The sequence below is a fragment of the Mobula birostris genome, chromosome 8, assembly GCF_030028105.1.
Source record: "Mobula birostris isolate sMobBir1 chromosome 8, sMobBir1.hap1, whole genome shotgun sequence".
In the NCBI taxonomy this organism is placed as follows: domain Eukaryota; kingdom Metazoa; phylum Chordata; class Chondrichthyes; order Myliobatiformes; family Myliobatidae; genus Mobula; species Mobula birostris.
Window position 1 is genome coordinate 1,216,935 of NC_092377.1, and position 22,065 is coordinate 1,238,999.

At 45.3% G+C, this 22,065-nt stretch overlaps 1 protein-coding gene across 3 annotated transcripts in view; it reads left to right on the forward strand.

The window, feature by feature from the left end:
• tram2 (translocation associated membrane protein 2) overlaps positions 1-11,540 on the forward strand; it is an 83,359-nt gene extending 71,819 nt beyond the window's left edge. For all 3 annotated transcript variants that reach the window (XM_072264683.1, XM_072264682.1, XM_072264684.1), the window contains exons 10-11: positions 10,261-10,421; positions 10,911-11,540. In XM_072264683.1, coding sequence (XP_072120784.1) covers positions 10,261-10,421; positions 10,911-10,984 — 235 coding nt within the window. In that variant the 3' untranslated portion in view covers positions 10,985-11,540. The remainder of the gene's footprint in view (positions 1-10,260; positions 10,422-10,910) is intronic.
• Positions 11,541-22,065: the final 10,525 nt, after the last annotated feature.

Below are 22,065 nucleotides of genomic sequence, written 5' to 3' on the forward strand. Positions count from 1 at the left end.
GGGTTTACTTAATTCTGCTGACCAAGGCATTCTCATGGCCCTTTCTGGCTCTCCTAATTTCATTCTTAAACTCCTTCCTGCTGGCCTTATAGTTTTCTAGATCTCTATCATTATCTAGTTTTTTGAACCTTTTGTAAGCTTTTCCTTTCTTCTTGACTAGATTAACAACAGCCTTTTTACACCATGGTTCCTGTACCCTACCATCCTTTCCCTGTCTCATTGGAACGTACCTATGCAGAATGTGACGCAAATATCCCCTGAACGTTTGCCGCATTTCTGCCCTACATTTCCCTGAGAACATCTGTTCCCAATTTAAGCTTCCAAGTTTCTGCCTGATCACCTCATATTTCCCCTTACTCCAATTAAACGCTTTCCTAACTTGTCTGTTCATATCCCTCTCCAATGCTATCGTAAAGGAAATAGAATTGTGATCACTGTCTCCAAAACGCCCTCCCACTGAGAGACCTGACACCTGATCAGGTTCATTTCCCAATACCAGATCAAGTACAGCCTCTCCTCTTGTAGACCAATCTACATATTGTGTCAGGAAACCTTCCTGAACACATTTTACAAGCTCCACCCCATATAAACCCCTTGCTCCAGGGAGATGCCAATCAGTATTTGGGAAATTAAAATCTTACACTACAACAACCCTGTTATTATTATACCTTTCCAGAATCTGCCTCCCTATCTGCTCTTCGATGTCCCTGTTACTTTTGGGTGGTCTATAAAAAACACCCAGCAGAGTTATTGACTCCTTCCTGTTTCTAACCTCCACCCACAGAGACTCTGTAGACAATCCCTCCATGACTTTCTCCTTTTCTGCAGCCGTGACACTATCTCTGATCAACAGTGCCATGCCCCCACCTCTTTTGCCTCCCTCCCTGTCCTTTCAGAAACATCTGAAGCCTGGCACTTGAAGTAGCCATTTCTGCCCCTGAACCATCCAAGTCTCTGTAATGGCCACAACTCATAGCTCCAAGTGCTGATCCACGCTCTAAGCTCATCTGCTTTATTCATAATACTCCTTGCATTAAAATAGACATATCTCAAACCATCAGTCTGAGCGTGTCCCTTCTCTATCACCTGCCTATCCTCCCTTTTGCACTGTCTCCAAGCTTTCTCTGTTTGTGAGCCAACCTCCCTTTCCTCCGTCACTTCAGTTCGGTTCTCCCCCCCCCCCCCCCAAAAGCAATTCTGGTTAAACTCTCCCCAGTAGCCTTAGCAAATCTCCCTGCCAGGATATTGGTCTCTCTCAGATTCAGCTGCAACTGTCATTTTTGTACAGGTCACACCTGTCCCAGAAGAGGTCCCAGTGATCCAGAAATCTGAATCCCTGTCCCCTGCTCCAATCCCTCAGCCGCACTTTTATCCTCCACCTCACTCTATTCCTATACTCACTGTCATGTGGCACAGGCAGTAATCCGGAGATGACTTACCTTTGTGGTCCTGCTGCTCAGCTTCCTTCCTAACTCCCTGTAGTCTGTTTTCAGGACCTCCTCCCTTTTCCTGCCCATGTCATTGGTACCAATATGTACCACGACCTCTGGCTGTTCACCTTCCCACTTCAGGATGTTATGTACTATATTTACTAGATTGCTTTCAGATTTCATCTTTTCCCTTTTAATGATTCTTTTGGTTTGCTCCCTGTAGGTTTTTAAAAACTGCCCAATCCTCTATCTTCCCACTAATTTTTCCTTTGTTGTATGCTCTTTCTTTTGCTTTTACATTAGCTTTGACTTCCCTTGTCAGCCATGGTTGTACTATTTTAGCATTCCTGCACCTTCCTCATTTTTCCCAGAAACACACACCATTGCTGCTCTGCTGACACCCTGCCAGCAACTCCCTTCGATTTACTTTGGCCAACTCCTCTCTTATACCACTGTAATTTCCCTTGCTCCACTGAAATACTGCTACATCAGACTTTACTTTCTCTCTATCAAATTGAAAGTTGAACACAATCATATTGTGATCACTGGTTCCTAAGGGTTCTTTTATCTTAAGCTCCCTCATCACCTCCAGTTAATTGCATAACACCCAATCCAGTATAGCCGATCCCCTAGTAGGCTCAACAACAAACTGCTCTAAAAAGCTATCTCGTAGGCATTCAACAGCTCACTCTCTTGAGATCCAACCTGATTTCCAGAATCAATCTGCAAGTTAAAATCTCCCATGACTATCATAACATTGCCTTTTTGACTTCCCTTTTCTATTTCGTGTTGTAACCTGTGGTCTACCTCCCAGCCAGTGTTGGGAGGCCTGTATATAACTGTCATCAACGTCCTTTCACTTTTACAGTTTCTTCACTCAACCCACAAGGATTCACCATCTTCTGATCCAATGCATATCTTTCTACTGATTTGATGCCATTCAGTAGAACCACACCAACCCCTCTACCTACCTTCCTATCTCTCCGATACAACATGTAACCTTGGACATTCAGCTCCCAACTACAACCATCCTCAGCCACGATTCAGTGATGGCCACATCATACCTGGCAATCTGTAATAGTGTAAATCTATCCCCTCATCTTAAATGTGGAAATAAGACTGTGCATTCACCCTGTCTATACTGCTCATGATTTGATGCACTCACTGTCCTAACTGGTCACCGTCTCTCCATAATTCTGTCTACGGAGTCCCAGCTGAGGACGAAATTCTTTCGACATGGGGTGAGTGTGGAATTTATTGCCACTGATGCCTGTGGAAGCCAACTCATTGGGTATATTTAAAGCAAAGGTTGATAGGTTCTTGATTAACCAGGGCGTCAGACGCTACGGGGAGAAGGCAGGAGAATGGGGTTGAGAGGGATAATAAATCAGCTGTGATGGGATGGCAGAAAACACTCGATGGGCCAAATGGCCCAATTCTTCTCCTATGATTGATGGTCTAAATCATTGTAAACGGTATTCAAGCGGCTGTTTGATAGGTACATGAAAATGGAGGGTCACAGATACATTCAGGCAGAAGGGATTTGTGTAATTAGGTGTCGTTATTTTTATTAGCTGGGCACATCATCATAGGCTGAGGGGCATTGTTCCTGTTCTAATCTCTTCTACACTCTTTCAAGTTTCACACTATCTTTCCTGTATCAGGGTGGCAAAACTAAACACGATATTGCAAATGCAGCCTCACTGATATTTTTCACAATCGCAACATAACATCCCAACCGCTACACTCAAAGCCCTGACTGTTGAAAGTCAGCTTGCCTGTTACTGATGCACCTCTCCAAAATCTGCCTCTGGGTCTCAGTGGCTATTGGGGGGAGGGGGTCTGTAAACAAATAGCTCCATTTCTGTTTCTAAATTCCTTCCACACTGACTCAGTGGATAACACCCTCCCTTTCTGCAGCTGTGATAGTATCCCGGATTAGTAATGCCACTTCCAACCTCTTTTGAAACATCTAAGCCCCAGAACAAGGGGCCCATGGCTGACAAGGGAAATTGGGGATAGTATCAATTCCAAAGAAGAAGCATACAAATTAGCCAGAAAAATTGGCTCACCTGAGGACTGGGAGAAATTCAGAGTTCAGCAGAGGAGGACAAAGGGCTTAATTAGGAAGGGGAAAAAAGATTATGAGAGAAAACTGGCAGGGAACATAAAAACTGACTGTAAAAGCTTTTATAGATATGTGAAAAGAAAAAGATTGGTTAAGACAAATGTAGGTCCCCTAAGACAGAAACAGGTGAATTGATTATGGGGAGCAAGGACATGGCAGACCAATTGAATAATTACTTTGGTTCTGTCTTCACTAAGGAGGACATAAATAATCTTCCGGAAATAGTAGGGGACAGAGGGTCCAGTGAGATGGAGGAACTGAGGGAAATACATGTTAGTAGGGAAGTGGTGTTAGGTAAATTGAAGGGATTAAAGGCAGATAAATCCCCAGGGCCAGATGGTCTGCATCCCAGAGTGCTTAAGGAAGTAGCCCAAGAAATAGTGGATGCATTAGTGATAATTTTTCAAAACTCTTTAGATTCTGGACTAGTTCCTGAAGATTGGAGGGTGGCTAATGTAAAAAAGGAGGGAGAGAGAAACCGGGGAATTATAGACCGGTTAGCCTAACGTCGGTGGGGGGGAAACTGCTGGAGTCAGTTATCAAAGATGTGATAACAGCACATTTGGAAAGCGGTGAAATCATCGGACAAAGTCAGCATGGATTTGTGAAAGGAAAATCATGTCTGACGAATCTCATAGAATTTTTTGAGGATGTAACTAGTAGAGTGGATAGGGGAGAACCAGTGGATGTGGTATATTTGGATTTTCAAAAGGCTTTTGACAAGGTCCCACACAGGAGATTAGTGTACAAACTTAAAGCACACGGTATTGGGGATAAGGTATTGATGTGGATAGAGAATTGGTTGGCAGACAGGAAGCAAAGAGTGGGAATAAACGGGACCTTTTCAGAATGGCAGGCAGTGACTAGTGGGGTACCGCAAGGCTCAGTGCTGGGACCCCAGTTGTTTACAATATATATTAATGACTTGGATGAGGGAATTAAATGCAGCATCTCCAAGTTTGCGGATGACACGAAGCTGGGTGGCAGTGTTAGCCGTGAGGAGGATGCTAAGAGGATGCAGGGTGACTTGGATAGGTTAGGTGAGTGGGCAAATTCATGGCAGATGCAATTTAATGTGGATAAATGTGAAATTATCCACTTTGGTGGCAAAAACAGGAAAACAGATTATTATCTGAATGGTGGCCGATTAGGAAAAGGGGAGGTGCAACGAGACCTGGGTGTCATTATACACCAGTCATTGAAAGTGGGCATGCAGGTACAGCAGGCGGTGAAAAAGGTGAATGGTATGCTGGCATTTATAGCAAGAGGATTCGAGTACAGGAGCAGGGAGGTACTACTGCAGTTGTACAAGGCCTTGGTGAGACCACACCTGAAGTATTGTGTGCAGTTTTGGTCCCCTAATCTGAGGAAAGACATTCTTGCCATAGAGGGAGTACAAAGAAGGTTCACTAGATTGATTCCTGGGATGGCAGGACTTTCATATGATGAAATACTGGATGAACTAGGCTTATACTCGTTGGAATTTAGAAGATTGAGGGGGGATCTGATTGAAATATATAAAATCCTAAAGGGATTGGACAGGCTAGATGCAGGAAGATTGTTCCCGATGTTGGGGAAGTCCAGAATGAGGGGTCACAGTTTGAGGATAAAGGGGAAGCCTTTTAGGACCGAGATTAGGAAGAACTTCTTCACACAGAGTGGTGAATCTGTGGAATTCTTTGCCATAGGAAACAGTTGAGGCCAGTTCATTGGCTATATTTAAGAGGGAGTTAGATATGGCCCTGGTGGCTAAAGGGATCAGGGGTATGGAGGGAAGGCAGGTACAGGGTTCTGAGTTGGATGAACAGCCATGATCATACTGAATGGCGGTGCAGGCTCGAAGGGCCAAATGGCCTACTCCTGCACCTATTTTCTATGTTTCTGTGTAACATCTGGCAGCCATTCAAAGTTGAAAGTAAATTTATTATCAAAGTGCATATATGTCATGATATACAACTTCCAGATTCATTTTTGTGAAGGCACTCGCAGGTGAGGGTACTCGCAGGTCGGTGAAGCTTGTGTAAAAGGCGAGCTTTGCGGGCGTTCAGAGATTCCGGAGGCCCAATCAATGCTGGGAGAAGATGCTTCTATTTACTTTACTTGGAAGTAAATAAAAGTACAGAAGGGACACGCCTGGTGACATTTGTTGGGAGTAGGCCAGTGGTGAGAGTAGGATCGTCAGGCTTTGACTCAAGAGGCTGAAGCCAAAGAAACAGTTTAGAGAGGGGTAGACAGAGTTGACATGGATAGGCTTTTTGCATTGAGAGTGGGGGAGATTCAAACAAGAGGACATGAGTTGAAAGTTAAAGGGCAAAAGTTTAGGGGTAACACGCGGGGGAACTTCTTTACTCAGAGAGTGGTAGCTGTGTGGAACGAGCTTCCAGCAGAAGTAGTTGAGGCAGGTTCGATGTTGTCGTTTAAAGTTAAAATGGACAGGAAAGGATTGGAGGGTTATGGGCTGAGTGCAGGTCGATGGGACTAGGTGAGAGTAAGAGTTCGGCACGGTCTAGAAGGGCCGAGACAGCCTGTTTCCGTGCTGTAGTTGTTATATGGTTATATGGTGATAAGGGTTAGTTCTTCCTTTCGTTATTGCTGATTTGGTCTTGGTTGCTCATTGTACAGTGCAGGCAGGATGACAGATATGGCAGTGGAATGCTCCTCCTGTAGGATGTGGGAATGCATGGAACCTGATGGTCTCCCTGATATCTACACCTACAGGAAATGCAGCCAACTCCAGCTCCTGAAAGACTGCATTAAGGAGCTGGAGCTGGAGCTGGATGAACTAAGGATCATCCGGGAGGCCGAGCGATTGACAGATACAACATTTGGGCAGGTGGTTACACGCAGAGTGCAGAATTCGAGGAATAGATGGGTGAACACTGAGAGAGGTAAAGGGAGAAGGACATCAGTACAGGGTCCCCCTGTGGCCATTCTCCTCAGCAACAGGTATACCCCTTTGGATACTGATGAGGGAGATGACCTATCTGGGCAAGGCGGCAGCAGCCAGACCAATAGCACTGTGGTCAGCTCTGAGGTTAGGGTGAAGTCAAGTGGAGCAAAAGTCATAGGATTCTCTCGACAGTTAGGGGAACAGACTGGGAATTCTGCAGCAGCAAAGGAGACGGCAGGATAGTATGTAGCCTCCCAGGTGCTAGGGTCCAGGATGTCTCTTGAGTGGTTGCAGAATATTTTTGATGGGGAGGGAGACCAGCCCAAGGTCGTGGTACATATTGGTACCATTAAAATGGGCAGGAGAGGGGTAGAGGTCCTGCACAGTAATTTTAGGGAGATGGGAAGGAGGCTGGAGAGCAGGACCTCCAAGGAGGTAATCTCTGGATTATTCCCGGTGCAACAATCTAGGAACGGTCAGAACAAGAAGATAGTGCAGATGAATGAGTGGCTGAGGAGATGGTGTGGGGGCAGGGTTTCAAGTTCTTGGATCATTGGACCCTTTTCTGGGGAAGGGTAACCTGTACAAGTGGAATGGTTTGCAGCTGAACTGGAGGGGAACCACTATCCTGGGAGGGAGAATGCTAATGATATTGGGAAGGGTTTAACTAGATTTGCAAAGGGGTGAGAACTGAAGTGAAGAGGCAGAGGATGGCGAGGTTGGTGCACAAGTAGAGACGGCTTGTAGGGAGTTTGTGAGGAAGGACAGGCAGATGTTAGAGCAAAGATGCAATCAGCCTGATGGTTTGAGATGCGTCTATTTTAATGCAAGGAGTATCAAAGGTAAGGTGGATGAACTTAGAGCATGGATCAATACATGGAACTATGACATTGTAGCAATTACAGACATCAGATGACTCAGGGGCAGGAATGGCTGCTGAGTGTGCCGGGCTTTAGGTGTTTCAGAAAGGACATGGAGGGAGGGAAAAGAGGTGGGGCGAGGTATTGCTAGTCAGGGATAGTATCACGGCTGAAAAGAGGAGGAATTGTCTACTGAGTCAGTGTGAGTGGAAGTCAGACATAGGAAGGGTGCAATAACTCTACTGGGTGTTTTTATAGACCCCCACCCAATTGTAACAGAGACACCGGGGAGCAGATAGGGAGGCAGATTCTGGACAGTGCGATAATAATACGGTTGTGGTGATGGTGATTTTGACTTTCCTAATATTGTCTGGCATCTCCTTAGAGCAAAGGGTTTAGATGGGGTGGAGTTTGTGAGGTGTGTTCAGGAAGGTTTCCTGACCCAATATGTAGATAAGCCTACAAGAGGAGAGGCTGTACTTGTCCTGGTATTGGGAAATGAACCTGGTCAGGTGTCAGGTCTCTCAGTAGGAGAGCATTTTAGAGGTGGTTTTCAGAATTCCATCTCCTTCACCATAGTGCTGGGGAGGGATGGGAGCAGACAATTTGGGAAAACATTTAATTGGGGTAGGAGGAAATATGATGCTATTAGGCAGGAACTTGGGAGCATATGTTCTCAGGGAGATGCACAGTCGAAATGTGGCAAATGTTCAGGGAACATTTGCATGGAGTTCTGCATAGGTTTGTTCCATTGAGGCAGGGAAAGGATGGTAGGGTTAAAGAACCATGGTGTACAAAGGATGTAGAAAATCTAGTTAAGAAAAGAAAAGCTTATGAGAGGTTCAAGAAACTAGGTACTGTTAGAGCTCTAGAAAATTACAACGGTGCCAGGAAGGAGCTTAAGAATGAAATTAGGAGAGCTAGAAGGGGCCATGAGAAGGCCTTGACGAGTGGGACTAAAGAAAATCCAAGGCATTCTACAAGAATGTGAAGAGCAAGAGGATGAGCCGTGTGACAGTGGGACTAATCAGGTGTGATATTGGAAATATGTCTGTGGAGCTGGATGAGGTAGCAGAGGTACTTACTGAATACCTTGCTTCAGTATTCACCAGGGAAAAGGACCTTGGCAATTGTAGGGATGACTCACAGCAGACTGAAATGCTTGAGCATACAGACATTAAGAAAAAGGATGTGCTGGAGATGTTGAAAGGTATTAAGTTAGATAAATTGCCGGTTCTGGACAAGATATACCCCAGGCTACTGTGGAAATTGAGGGAGGAGATTGCTGAGCCTCTGACGATGATTTTTGCATCATCGATAGGGACGGGAGAAGTACCGGAGGATTGGAAGGTTGCGTATGTTGTTCCCATGTTCAAGAAAGGGAGTAGAGATAGCCCAGGAAATTATAGACCAAGTTGCTGGAGAAGGTCCTGGGAGACAAGATTTATGAACATTTGGAGATACATAATCTGATTAGAGATGGTCAGCATGGCTTTGTCAAGGGCAGGTCATGCCTTACAAGCCTGACTGAATTTTTTGAGGATGTAACAAAACACATTGATGAAGGTAGAGCAGTGGATGTAGTGTATATGGATTTCAGTAAGGCATTTGTTAAGTTCCCCGTGCAGGGCTCTTTCAGAAAGTAATGAGGCATGGGATCCAAGGAGACCTTGCTTTGTCCATCTAGAATTGGCTTGCCCACAGAAGGCAAAGGTTGATTGTAGATGGTTCATACTCTGCACGGAGGACAGTGACCAGTTGTGTTCCTGTCCACACAGACTCAAGGCTGTAATTGCTGCCAAAGGTGCATCTACTAAATACTGTCGTGAAGTCGGTGAATACTTAGGCAATCAATTATTTTGTGTTTTATATTTGTGATTAATTTAGGTCATTTTGTAGAGATATGTTTGCACCTTGACACAAAAGAGTCCTTCTGTTGATCAGTGTCAAAAAATGCCAAATTAAATCCACTGTGATTCAATGTTGTCAAACAACAAAACAAAAACTTTCGGGGAGGCGGGGTTGAATACCTTTTATAGGCACTGAGTATTCAGTCCCTTTGCCCTGCTTTGAATCCTCGTCGAGGTTTTGTAGCAGAACCTCGGAAGGTCATCACTCATAACCCCCACCCCCACACATTGCACAGGAAGAGGCCCTTTGGCCCAAGCCGTTCGTTCCAGCCTGGGTGTTAATTCCATTTCAGGTTTTATGGTCAGACTGCATGTGGAGTATTGTTTGAGGTTTTGGGCCTCTTAACTAAGTAAAGATCTGCTGGCATTGAAGAGGGTCCCAAGGAAGTTCATGAGAATAATGTCAGGAATGAAAGGGTTAACACACGAGGAGCATTTGGAGGCTCTGGGCGTGTACTCACTGGAGTTTATAACAACGAAGGGCATCTCATTGGAACCTATCAGATGTTGAAAGGCCTCAACAGATGTGGAGAGGATGTTTCCTGTGGTGGGGGATTGAAGAACCAGAGGGCACAGCCTCAGAATAGAGGGGTGCCTATTCCGAAAGGAGATGAGGAGGAATTTCTTTAGCAAGAGGGATGGAATTGATTGCTATAGGTGGCTGTGGAGGATGAGTGTTTGGGTATATTTAAAGTGCAGGTTGGTGGGTTCTTGTCTGGTCAGTTTGTCGAGGGTTGTGGGGAGAAGGCAGGGGAATGGGGATGAGAAGGGTAATAAATCAGTCATGATGGAATGGTGGACAGACTTGATGGGCCGAATGGCCTGCTTCTCATGTCTTGCGGTTTTTTGCCTGTGGTTGGCCCATATCAATATTAACGTAGCTGTTGTTCGGATATTATTGCAAGCAGCTGTCCTGCTGGGGGGGCTGTTGGTGTATCCCGCATTCCCACCCCCACCCTTGCTCGCCATTCTCCTGGGGGGAGGGGGAGCGAGGGGCTGTGTTTGGTGTTAACTGGTGATGTGTATTTGCCCTCCTCCCCAGGCTCACCATTCTCCTGGCCGCCTGCCTCCCCCAGGGGTGGATGATGTGGCGTTTCATCAACTTTCAACTGCGTCGCTGCCGGGAGTCCCAGCTGGAGCAGGTGGCACGCAGGAGGGGCCCAGTACCTGGGCCCCGGCCCAGGGGGCAACGCAGGGATGCAGGTCAGTGAGGAGCGGTGGGCTAAGGGTGTGGGGGGGGGCTGTGCTGGGATATGCATGGCAGCTGGGCGGGAGGTGGACTTACATGTGGGGGCCTGGTGTGGTGGGTGGGTTTGGGCTGAAGGCATCTGCAGGGGGTTGTCAGGATCATGGCTGTCACCTCAGTAACAGCTCTATTATCCCCTTTCCCTCTCCCTCCTGCTCTCCCTACCCCTCTCATGCTCTCCCCCTCCCTCTCCCTCTTTCCTTCCCCCACCTCCTGCTCTGCCCCCTCTCCATCCACCCCTCCTCCCCGTCATCCCCCTCATCCCCTCTCCCCCCCCGTCATCCTCGCCCTCTCACGCTCTCCCTCACCGTCCTTTTCCCTGCCTCCCCCTCCCCTCTTTCTCTCGCTGTCTCTTTCTCTGTGTCTTCCTCCTTTTTCGCACTACCTTCCTTCCTCCCTTTTTGTGTCTCTGCACCACCTCTCCCCTGCCTCTCTGTTCCCCACAGGTTACTACGAGAACGGTTTGATCAAATCAGAAAACGGAGCTTCCCCTCGGACTCGCAAACTTCGCTGCTCCTGACCCACCGGATCAGTGTGTGGACCCACCAGGCAGCTGATCGACAGCACTGTGCTCGCCGAACCAGTCCCTAGCCTACAGTGTCTCTCAGCCCTCCCGTCCCAGCTGGGGCCTTCCTCACCACATACCACAGGCTGCGTCAGAAGCCCCGTATTACCTCTGTCCCACCCTGGGGCTCCAGTGTGTGAGCAGGCGTGCACCAGTGCATGCATGCATGTGTGAGTGTGCATGTGCATATGTGCATGATTGTATCTGTGTGTGTGCCTGTCTTCATGTGAACGCAAGTGTGTGTGCGTCTGCACGAGCCCCTGGACACTCCTGCTGAGAAGTGCAGAGTCTGGCTGTAGTACCGATGGTGGCGTCAGGGGCTTGTCTGAGGGTCCTGGGTCGAATGGTCACACAGAGGATATAATGGAGGGAGGGTGGGGCTCTTGTGTACCAGGCTCCAGTGGGGAACCCTCTGTTTGAAAAGCCCCACCTGCAGGAGCATCGCTGAGAGGTGACTGTGGGCATTGGGACCGGCTGAACTGTGATACAACTTAGTAAAAGAGCAACGTGACATTAAGTGTTGGTGAAGTGAGTCTCTCTGTTCTGGCTGTAAGAGAGGGGTATGTCGATAGTGCGGTGAGTTTCTCATTTCTGATTGTACCGGAGAGGGTGTGGATAGTGACGTGAGTCTCAGTTCTGACTGTACTGGAGGGGGTGTGGATAGTGACGTGAGTCTCAGTTCTGACTGTACCGGAGTGGGTGTGAATAGTGACGTGAGTCTAGTTCTGACTGTACCGGAGGGGGTGTGGATAGTGACGTGAGTCTCTAGGATCTGACTGTTTGGGAGGGTGTGCAGATAGTAGGGTGAGTCTCAGTTCTATGTGTACGGAGGGAGTGTGGACAGTGACGTGTCTCTCAGTTCTGTCTATAGGGGAGGGGATGTGGATAGTGATGAGAGTCTCAGTTTTGACTGTATGGGAGGGAGTGTGGATAGTGACGTGTCTCTCATTTATGACTGTACATGACACTCAGTTCTGACTGTACGGGAGGGGATGTGGATAATGACATTAGTGTCAGTTCTGACTGTAGGGGAGGGGGTGTGGATAGTGACATGAGTCTCGGTTCTGAGTGCAGGGGAGGGTGTGTGGATAATGACGCGATTGGGTTCTGAGTGTACAGAGGTGGTGGTGTGAAAATGGTGACCATGAGGTACAGGAGTAGAATTCAGCCACTTGGCTCATCGTGTCAGCTCTGCCAATTTCATCAAGGCTGATATCAGCACCAAGCTCCTGCCTTTTCCCTGTATCCCATCAATCAGGAATCTACAATGTCTCTGCTAAATATACATAAAGTCTTGGCCTCTGCAGCTGCCTATGGCAAAGAATTTCTCAGGTTCAGCACTCTGGCTGAAGAAATTTGTCTTCATGTCTGTTTGAAAAGGGCACCCCTCTGTTCTGAGGCTGTGTCCTCTGGTCTTAGACTCTCCCACCTTAGGAAGCAGCTTCTGCACATCCACTCTATTGAGGCCTTTCACCACTCAGTAACTTCTGAACACAGGCTTAGCATCAACAAACACTTTTTATTTGTCAAGCTTTTCACTCCTTGAATCATTTTTGTGAACCTCCTTTGAACCCTCTCTAGTTTTAGCACCTTCTTTCTAAGATTAGGGGCCCAAAACTGTTCACAATACTCCAAGTTGAAATGAATGCTAACATCACATTTGCCTTCCTCACCACAGACTCGACCTGGAAATTAATCTTTAGGGAATCCTGCACAAGGACTCCCAAGTTCCTTTGCACCTCAGTTTTTTTTGTATTTTCTCTCCATTTAGAAAATAGTCAACCCTTTCATTTATTCACCCAAAGTGCATGACCATACACTTCCCGACAGTATTTCAAGTGACATTTCTTTGCCCATTCTGCTAATCTGTCCAAGTCCTTCTGCAGCCTCTCTACTTCCTCTAACTTCCCATCGTTCCACCTATCTTCATATCGTCTGCAAACTTTCCATTCACTCATTCAGATCATTGACATACAGTGCCTATGAAAAGTATTCACCCCCCCCCCCAGAAATTTTCATGTTTTATTGTGTAACACTGGATTTAATTTGGCTTTTTTGACACTGCTCAACAGAAAAATACTCTTTCATGCCAAAGTGAAAACGAATTTCTACAAAGTGATCTAAATTAATTACAAATATAAAAATACAAAATAATTGATTGAATAATTACTCACTCCCTTCAACTCAGTATGGACACAGTATGAGTCTGTGTGGGTAGTCCGCTATCAGATTTGCACATCTAGACACTGACAGAGCTTGAGCAGTTTTGTAAAGAAGAATGAGGAAAAATTGCAGATTGCGTGAAGATCGTGAATGAACAGCTTTTCAAGTCCAGCAACAAATTCTCAATTGGATTGAGGACTGGACTCTGACTTGGCTACTATAGGACATTAATTTTATTGTTTTTAAGCCATTCCTGTGTGGCTTTGGCTTTATGCTTGGGGTCATTGTTTTGCTGGAAAATAAATCTTCTTCCAAACCACAATTCTCTTGCAGACTACATCAGGTTTTCCTCTAGGACTTCTCTGTATTTTGCTGCATTCATTTTACCCTCTACCTTCACAAGCCTTCCAGGGCCTGCTGCAGTGAAGCATCCCCACAGCATGATGCAGCCACCACCATGCTTCACAATAGGGATGGTGTGTTTTTGATGATGTGTGCTGTTTGGCTTACACCAAACAGTGTTTAGTCTAATAGCCAAAAAACTCAATTTTGGTTTCATCAGACCACAGAACTTCCTTCCAGCTGACCTTAGAGTCTCCTACATGCCTTCTGGCAAGCTCTAGCCAAGAACTCTTGTGAGTTTCTTTTTCAATAGTGGCTTTCTCTTTGCCACTCTTCCATAAAGCTGTGACTGATGAAGCACCTGGGCAACGGTTGTTGTACGCACAGTCTCTCCCATCTCAGCCACTGAAACTTGTATCACCTCCAGAGTTGTCTTAGGTCTATTGATGGCCTTCCTCACTAGCCCCCTTCTTGCACTGTCACTCTGTTTTTGCAGATGGCCTGCTCTAGGCAGATTTACAGCTGCACCATATTCTTTCCATTTCTTGATGATTGACTTAACTGTAATTCAAAGGGATATTCAGTGGATTGGAAATTTTATTGTATCCATCTCCTGACTGGTGCTTTTACAATAACCTTTTTGCAGAATTGCTTTGGGTGTTCATTTGTCTTCATGGTGTAGTTTTTGCCAGGATACTGACCTTCCAGATACAGGTATATTTTTAATACATAGAAACATAGAAAACCTACAGCACAATACAGGCCCTTCGGCCCACAAAGTTGTGCTGAACATGTCCCTACCTTAAAAATTACCCATAGCCCTCTATTTTTCTAAGCTCCATGTACCTATCCAAAAGTCTCTTAAAAGACCCTATCGTATCCCCCTCCACCGCCGTTGCTGGCAGCCCATTCCACGCACTCGCTACTCTCTGAGTAAAAAACTTACCCCTGACATCTCCTCTGTACCTACTCCCCAGCACCTTAAAGCTGTGTCCTCTTGTGGCAACCATTTCAGCCCTGGGAAAAAGCCTCTGACTATCCACACAATCAATGCCTCTCATCATCTTATATACCTCTATCAGGTCACCTCTCATCCTCTGTAGCTCCAAGAAGAAAAGGCTGAGTTCACTCAAACTGTTTTCACAAGGCATGCTCCCCAATCCAGGCAACATCCTTGTAAATCTCCTCTGCACCCTTTCTATGGCTTCCACATCCTTCCTGTAGTGAGGCGACCAGAACTGAGCACAGTACTCCAAGTGGGGTCTGACCAGGATCCTATATAGCTGCAACGTTACCTCTCGGCTCCTAAATTCAATTCTACAATTGATGAAGGCCAATACACCGTATGCTTTCTTAACCACAGAGTCAACCTGCGCAGCTGCTTCGAGAGTCCTATGGACTGGGACTCCAAGATCCCTCTGATCTTCCACACTGCCAAGAGTCTTACCATTAGTACTATATTCTGCCATCATATTTTACCTACCAAAATAAACCACCTCACACTTATCTGGATTGAACTCCATCTGCCACTTCTCAGCCCTGTTTTGCATCCTATCAATGTCCCGCTGTAACCTCTGACAGCCCTCCACACTATCCACAACACCTCCAACCTTTGTGTCATCAGCAAACTTACTAACCCATCCCTCCACTTTCTCATCCAGGTCATTTATAAAAAATCATGAAGAGTAAGGGTCCCAGAACAGATCCCTGAGGCACACCACTGGTCACTGACCTCCATGCAGAATATGACCCGTCTGCAACCACTCTTTGCCTTCTGTAGGCAAGCCAGTTCTAGATCCACAAAGCAATGTCCCCTTGGATCCCATGCCTCCTTACTTTCTCAATAAGCCTTGTATGGGGTAACTTATCAAATGCCTTGCTGAAATCCATATACATTACATCTACTGCTCTTCCTTCATCAATGTGTTTAGTCACATCCTCAAAAAATTCAGTCAGGCTCTTAAGGCATAACCTGCCCTTGACAAAGCTATGCTGACTATTCCTAATCATATTATACCTCTCCAAATGTTCATAAATCCTGCCTCTCAGGATCTTCTCCATCAACTTACCAACCGCTGAAGTAAGATTCACTGGTCTATAATTTCCTGGGCTATCTCTACTCCATTTCTTGAATACAGGAACAACATCAGCAACCCTCCAATCCTCCAGAACCTCTCCTGTCCCCATTAATGATGCAAAGATCATTGCCAGAGGCTCAGCAATCTCCTCTCTCGCCTCCCACAGCAGCCTTGCGTACATCTTATCTGGTCCCAGCGACTTTTCCAACTTGATGCTTTCCAAAAGCTCCAGCACATCCTCTTTCTTAATATCTACCTGCTCAAGCTTTTCAGTCCACTGCAAATCATCACTACAATCACCAAGATCCCTTTCCATAGTGAATACTGAAGTAAAGTATTCATTAAGTATCTCTGCTATTTCCTCCAGTTCCATACACACTTTCCAACTGTCACACTTGATAGGTCCTATTCTTTCACGTCTTATCCATATATAACCATATAACAATTACAGCACGGAAACAGGCCATCTCAGCCCTTCTAGTCCATGCCGAACTCTTACCCTCACCTAGTCCCACTGACCTGCACTCAGCCCATAACCCTCCGTTCCTTTCCTGTCCATATAGCTATCCAATTTAACTTTAAATGACAACATCGAACCTGCCTCAACCACAAGCTGGTTCCACACAGCTACCACTCTCTGAGTAAAGAAGTTCCCCCTCATGTTATCCCTAAGCTTTTGCCCTTTAACTCTCAACTCATGTCCTCTTGTTTGAATCTCCCCCACTCTCAATGGAAAAAGCCTATCCACGTCAACTCTATCTATCCCCCTCATAATTTTAAATACCTCTATCGAGTCCCCCCTTAACCTTCTACGCTCCAAAGAATAAAGACCCAACTTGTTCAACCTTTCTCTGTAACTTAGGAGATGAAACCCAGGTAACGTTCTAGTAAATTATCCTCTTGCTCTTCACATACTTGTAGAATGCCTTGGGCCTTTCCTTAATCCTGCCCACCAAGGCCTTCTCATGGCCCCTTCTGGCTATCCTAATTTCATTCTTAAGCTCCTTCCTGTTAGCCTTATAATCTTCTAGATCTCTAACATTACCTAGCTCTCTGAACATTTTGTAAGCTTTTCTTCTTGACTAGATTTATTACAGCCTTTGCACACTACGGTTCCTTTACCCTACCATAATTTCCCTGTCTCATTGAAACATACCTATGCAGAACTCCACACAAATATCCCCTAAACATTTGCCACATTTCTTCCGTACTTTTCCCTGAGAACATCTGTTCCCAATTTAAGCTTCCTATTTCCTGCCTGATAGCCTCATAATTCCCCTTACTCCAATTAAACGCTTTTCTAACTTGTTTGTTCCTATCTCTCTCCAATGCTATTGTAAAGGAGATAGAATTATGATCACTATCTCCAAAATGCTCTCCCACTGAGAGATCTGACACCTGACCAGGTTCATTTCCCAATACTAGATCAAGTACAGCCTCTCTTATCTATCTATTGTGTCAAGAAACCTTCCTGAATACTCCTAACAAACTCCACCCCATCTAAACCCTTTGCTCTAGGGAGATGCCAGTCGATATTTGGGAAAGTAAAATCTCCCATCAGAACAACTCTGGTATTATTACACCTGTTTAGGATCTGTTTTCCTATCTGCTCCTCGATATCCCTGTTACTATTGGGCAGCCTATAAGTATAATCAATTGAAACACCTTGACTGCACATGGTGATCTCCATTTAACTAATTATGTGACTTCTAAAACCAGTTGGCTGCACCAGTGCTGATCTGCACCAGTGTTGATTTGGTGTGTTGTATTGGGGGGGGGGGCGGGGTGAATACTTAAGCAATGCATTATTTTGTGTTTTATATTTGTAATTAATTTAGATTCCGTTGTAGAAATCTGGTTTGCATTTTGACATGAAAGTGTCTTTTTCTGTTGATCAGTATCAAAAAGGCCAAATTAAATCCACTGTGATTCAATGTTAGAAACATAGAAAACCTACAGCACAATACAGGCCTTTCAGCCCACAATGCTGTGCCAAACGTCTACTTACTTTAGAGATTACCCATAGCCCTCTATTTTTCTAAGCTCCATGTACCTGTCCAAGAGTCTCTTACAAGACCATATTGTAAAACAATGAAACATGAAAACCTCTGGGGGGGTGGGGGGAGAATACTTTTTACAGGCACTGTATAATGTAAAAGGTGTCAGTCCCAATACAGATCACTGTGGAACACTAGTCACCGGCAGAGAACCTGAAAAGGTTCCTTTATTCCCACTCTTTGCATCCTGCCAGTCAATTATTGCTTTATCCATGCTAGAATCTTTCCTGTGATACCATGGGCTCATAGCTTGTAAAGCAGCCTCATGTGTGGCACCTTATTAAAGGCCTTCTGAAAATCCAAGTACACAACATCAACCAATTCTCCTTTGTCTATCCTGCTTGATATTTTTTCAAAGAATTCTAGCAGATTTGTCAGGCAAGTTTTCCCTTGATGAAATCATGTTGACTACAGCCTATTGTATCATGTGCCTCCAAGTACCCTGAGACCTCATCCTTAATGAGGACACTTTTATGATAGTCATGGGAGATTTCAATGTGCAGGTTGATTGGGAAAATCAAGTTTGTTTTGTACCTCAAGAGAGTTTGTTGACTGCCTACAAGATAGCTTTTTAAATCAGTTTGTCGTTGAGCCAACTAGAGGATCAGCTATATTGGATTGGGTAATCAGTAATGAACTAGAGTAAATGAGGGAGCTTAAAGTAAAAGAACCCTTAGGAGGGAGTCACAAACAGAAGAAAATTTGCAGATGCTGGAAATCTGAGCAACACACACAAAATACTGGAGGAACTCACTCCACTCTTTAAGAAAGGAGGAAGGCAGCGGAAAGGAAACTATAGATCAATTAGACAGATCTTTGCGACCTTTGAGAATACAAGTAGGATAGATAAAGGGAATGCAGTGGATGTTGTATATTTGGACTTTCAGAAGGCCTTTGATGAGGTGCCACACATGAGGCTGCTTACCATGTTATGAGCCCATGGTATGACAGGAAAATTACTAACATGGTTAGAGCATTGGCTGATTGGTAGGAGGCAGCAAGTGGGAATAAGACCAGAAGACAAAGGAGCAGAAGTCGGCCATTCGGCCCATCGAGTCTGCTCTGCCATTTTATCATGAGCTGATCCATTCTCCCATTTAGTCCCACTCCTCCGCCTTCTCACCATAACCTTTGATGCCCTGGCTACTCAGATACCTATCAATCTCTGCCCTAAATACACCCAATGACTTGGCCTCCACTGCTGCCCGTGGCAACAAATTCCATAGATTCACCACCCTCTGACTAAAGAAATTTCTTAGCATTTCTGTTCTGAATGGGCGCCCTTCAATCCTTAAGTCATGCCCTCTTGTACTAGACTCCCCCACCACATCCATTTTGTCCATGCCTTTCAACATTTGAAACGTTTCTGTGAGGTCTCCCCTCACTCTTCTAAACTCCAAGGAATACAGTCCAAGAGCGGACAAACGTTCCTCATATGTTAACCCTCTCATTCCCAGAATCATTCTAGTGAATCTTCTCTGTACCCTCTCCAAAGTCAGCACATCCTTTCTTAAATAAGGAGACCAAAACTGCCCACAGTACTCCAAGTGAGGTCTCACCAGTGCCTTATAGAGCCTCAACATCACATCCTTGCTCCTATACTCTATTCCTCTAGAATTGAATGCCAACATTGCATTCACCTTCTTCACTACCGACTCAACCTGGAGGTTAACCTTAAGGGTATCCTGTACGAGGACTCCCAAGTCCCGTTGCATCTCTGAACTTTGAATTCTTTCCCCATTTAAATAATAGTCTGCCCGTTTATTATTTCTGCCAAAGTGCATAACCATACACTTGCCAACATTGTATTTCATTTGCCACTTCTCTGCCCATTCTTCCAATCTATCCAAGTCTCTCTGCAGACTCTCCATTTCCTCAGCACTACCGGCCCCTCTACCTATCTTCGTATCGTCAGCAAACTTAGCCACAAAGCCATCTATTCCATAATCCAAATCATTGATGTACAATGTAAAAAGAAGCGGCCCCAACACGGACCCCTGTGGAACACCACTGGTAACCGGCAGCCAAGCAGAATAGGATCCCTTTATTCCCACTCTCTGTTTCCTGCCAATCAGCCAACGCTCTATCCACGTATGTAACTTTCCCGTAATTCCATGGGCTCTTATCTTGTTAAGTAGCCTCATGTGTGGCACCTTGTCAAAGGCCTTCTGAAAATCCAAATATACAACATCCACTGCATCTCCCTTGTCTAGCCTACCGGTAATTTCCTCAAAAAATTGTAATAGGTGTGTCAGGCAGGATTTTCCTTTAAGGAATCCATGCTGAGTTCTGCCTATCTTGTCATATGCCTCCAGGTACTCTGTAACCTCATCCTTGACAATCGACTCCAACAACTTCCCAACCACCGATGTCAAGCTAACAGGTCTATAATTTCCTTTTTGCTTCCTTGCCCCCTTCTTAAATAGCTGAGTGACATTTGCAATCTTCCAGTCCTCCGGAACCATGCCAGAATCTATCGACTTTTGAAAGATCATCGCTAATGCCTCCGCAATCTCCACAGCTACTTCCTTCAGAACACGAGGGTGCATTCCATCTGGTCCGGGAGATTTATCTACCTTTAGACTATTCAGCTTCCTGAGTACTTTCTCTGTCGTAATTGTGACTGCGCACACTTCTCTTCCCTGCCACCCTTGAGTGTCTGGCATACTGCTGATGTCTTCCTCAGTGAAGACTGATGCAAAATACTTGTTCAGTTCCTCTGCCATCTCCTTATCTCCCATTACAATTTCTCCAGCATCATTTTCTGTCGGTCCTATATCTACTCTCACCTGTCTTTTACTCTTTATATACTTGACAAAGCTTTTAGTATCCTCTTTGATATTATTTGCTAGCTTCCTTTCATAGTTAATCTTTTCCCTCCCTCTTAATGACCTTCTTGGTTTCCTTTTGTAAGGTTTTAAAAACTTCCCAATCCTCTGTCTTCCCACTAATTTTTGCTTCCTTGTATGCCCTCTCCTTTGCTTTAACTTTGGCTTTGACTTCTCTTGTCAACCACGGTTGCATCCTTTTTCCATTCGAAAATTTCTTCTCTTTTGAAATATACCTGTCTTGCACCTTCCTCACTTCTCGCATAAACTCCAGCCACTGCTGCTCTGCCGTCTTTCCCACCAGTGTCCCTTTCCAGTCAACTTTGGCCAGTTCCTCTCTCATACCACTGTAATTTCCTTTACTCCACTGAAATACCGACACATCAGATTTCGGCTTCTATTTTTCAAATTTCACAGTGAACTCAATCATGTTATGATCACTGCCTCCTAAGGGTTCCTTCACCTCAATCCCTCTAATCACCTCCGGTTCATTACACAATACCCACTCAAGTACAGCCGATCCCCTAGTGGGCTCAACAACAAGCTGTTCTAAAAAGCCATCTCGCAGACATTCTACAAATTCTCTCTCTTGAGATCCAGTGCCGACCGGATTTTCCCAATCCACTCGCATGTTAAAATCCCCCACAATTATCATAACACTGCCCTTCTAACAAGCCTTTTCTATTTCCTGTTGTAATTTGTAGTCCACATCCCTGCAGCTGTTTGGAGGCCTGTATATAACTGCCATCAGGGTCCTTTTACCCATGTGATTTCTTAGCTCAACCCATAAAGATTCTGCACCTTCCGATCCTATATCACCTCTTTCTAATAATTTAATATCATTTCTTACCAGTAAAGCCAAGCCTCCCCCTCTGCCTATCTTCCTATCCCTCCGATACACCGTGTATCCTTGGACGTTCAGCTCCCAGAGACATGCATCCTTTAGCCAGATCTCAGTGATAAAAGGATCCTCTTCTGGTTGGCTGCCAGGGACTAGTGGTGTTCTGCAAGGACACTTTTTAGCTGTATATCAATGATTTAGATGATGGAATAGTTGGCTTTGTTGCCAATTGCTGGTGATATGGAGATTGGTGGAGGGGCAGGTAGAGTTGAGGAAATAGGTAGGATGCAGAAGGATTTAGACAGATTGGAAGAATGAGCAAGAAAGTGGCAAATGAAATAGTGTTGGAAAATGCACAGTCAGGTACTTTGGTCGTAGAAATAAATGTGGACTATTTTCTAAACGGGGCGGAAATCCAAAAATCTGAGATGCAAAGGGACTTGGGAGTCCTTGTGCAGAACACCCTAAAGGTTAACTTGCAGGTTGAGTCAGTGGTGAGGAAGGCAAATGCAATGTTAACATTCATTTCAAGAGGTCTAGAATACAGAGCAGGGATGTGATGCTGAGGTTTTATAAGGCACTGATGAGGTGACACCTCGAGTATTGTGTGCAGTTTTGGGCCCCTCATCTTAGAAAAGATGTGTTGGCATTGGAGACGGTTCAAAGGAGGTTCAGAAGGATGATTCCGGAAATGAAAGGGTTATCATATGAGGAAGGTTGATGGCTC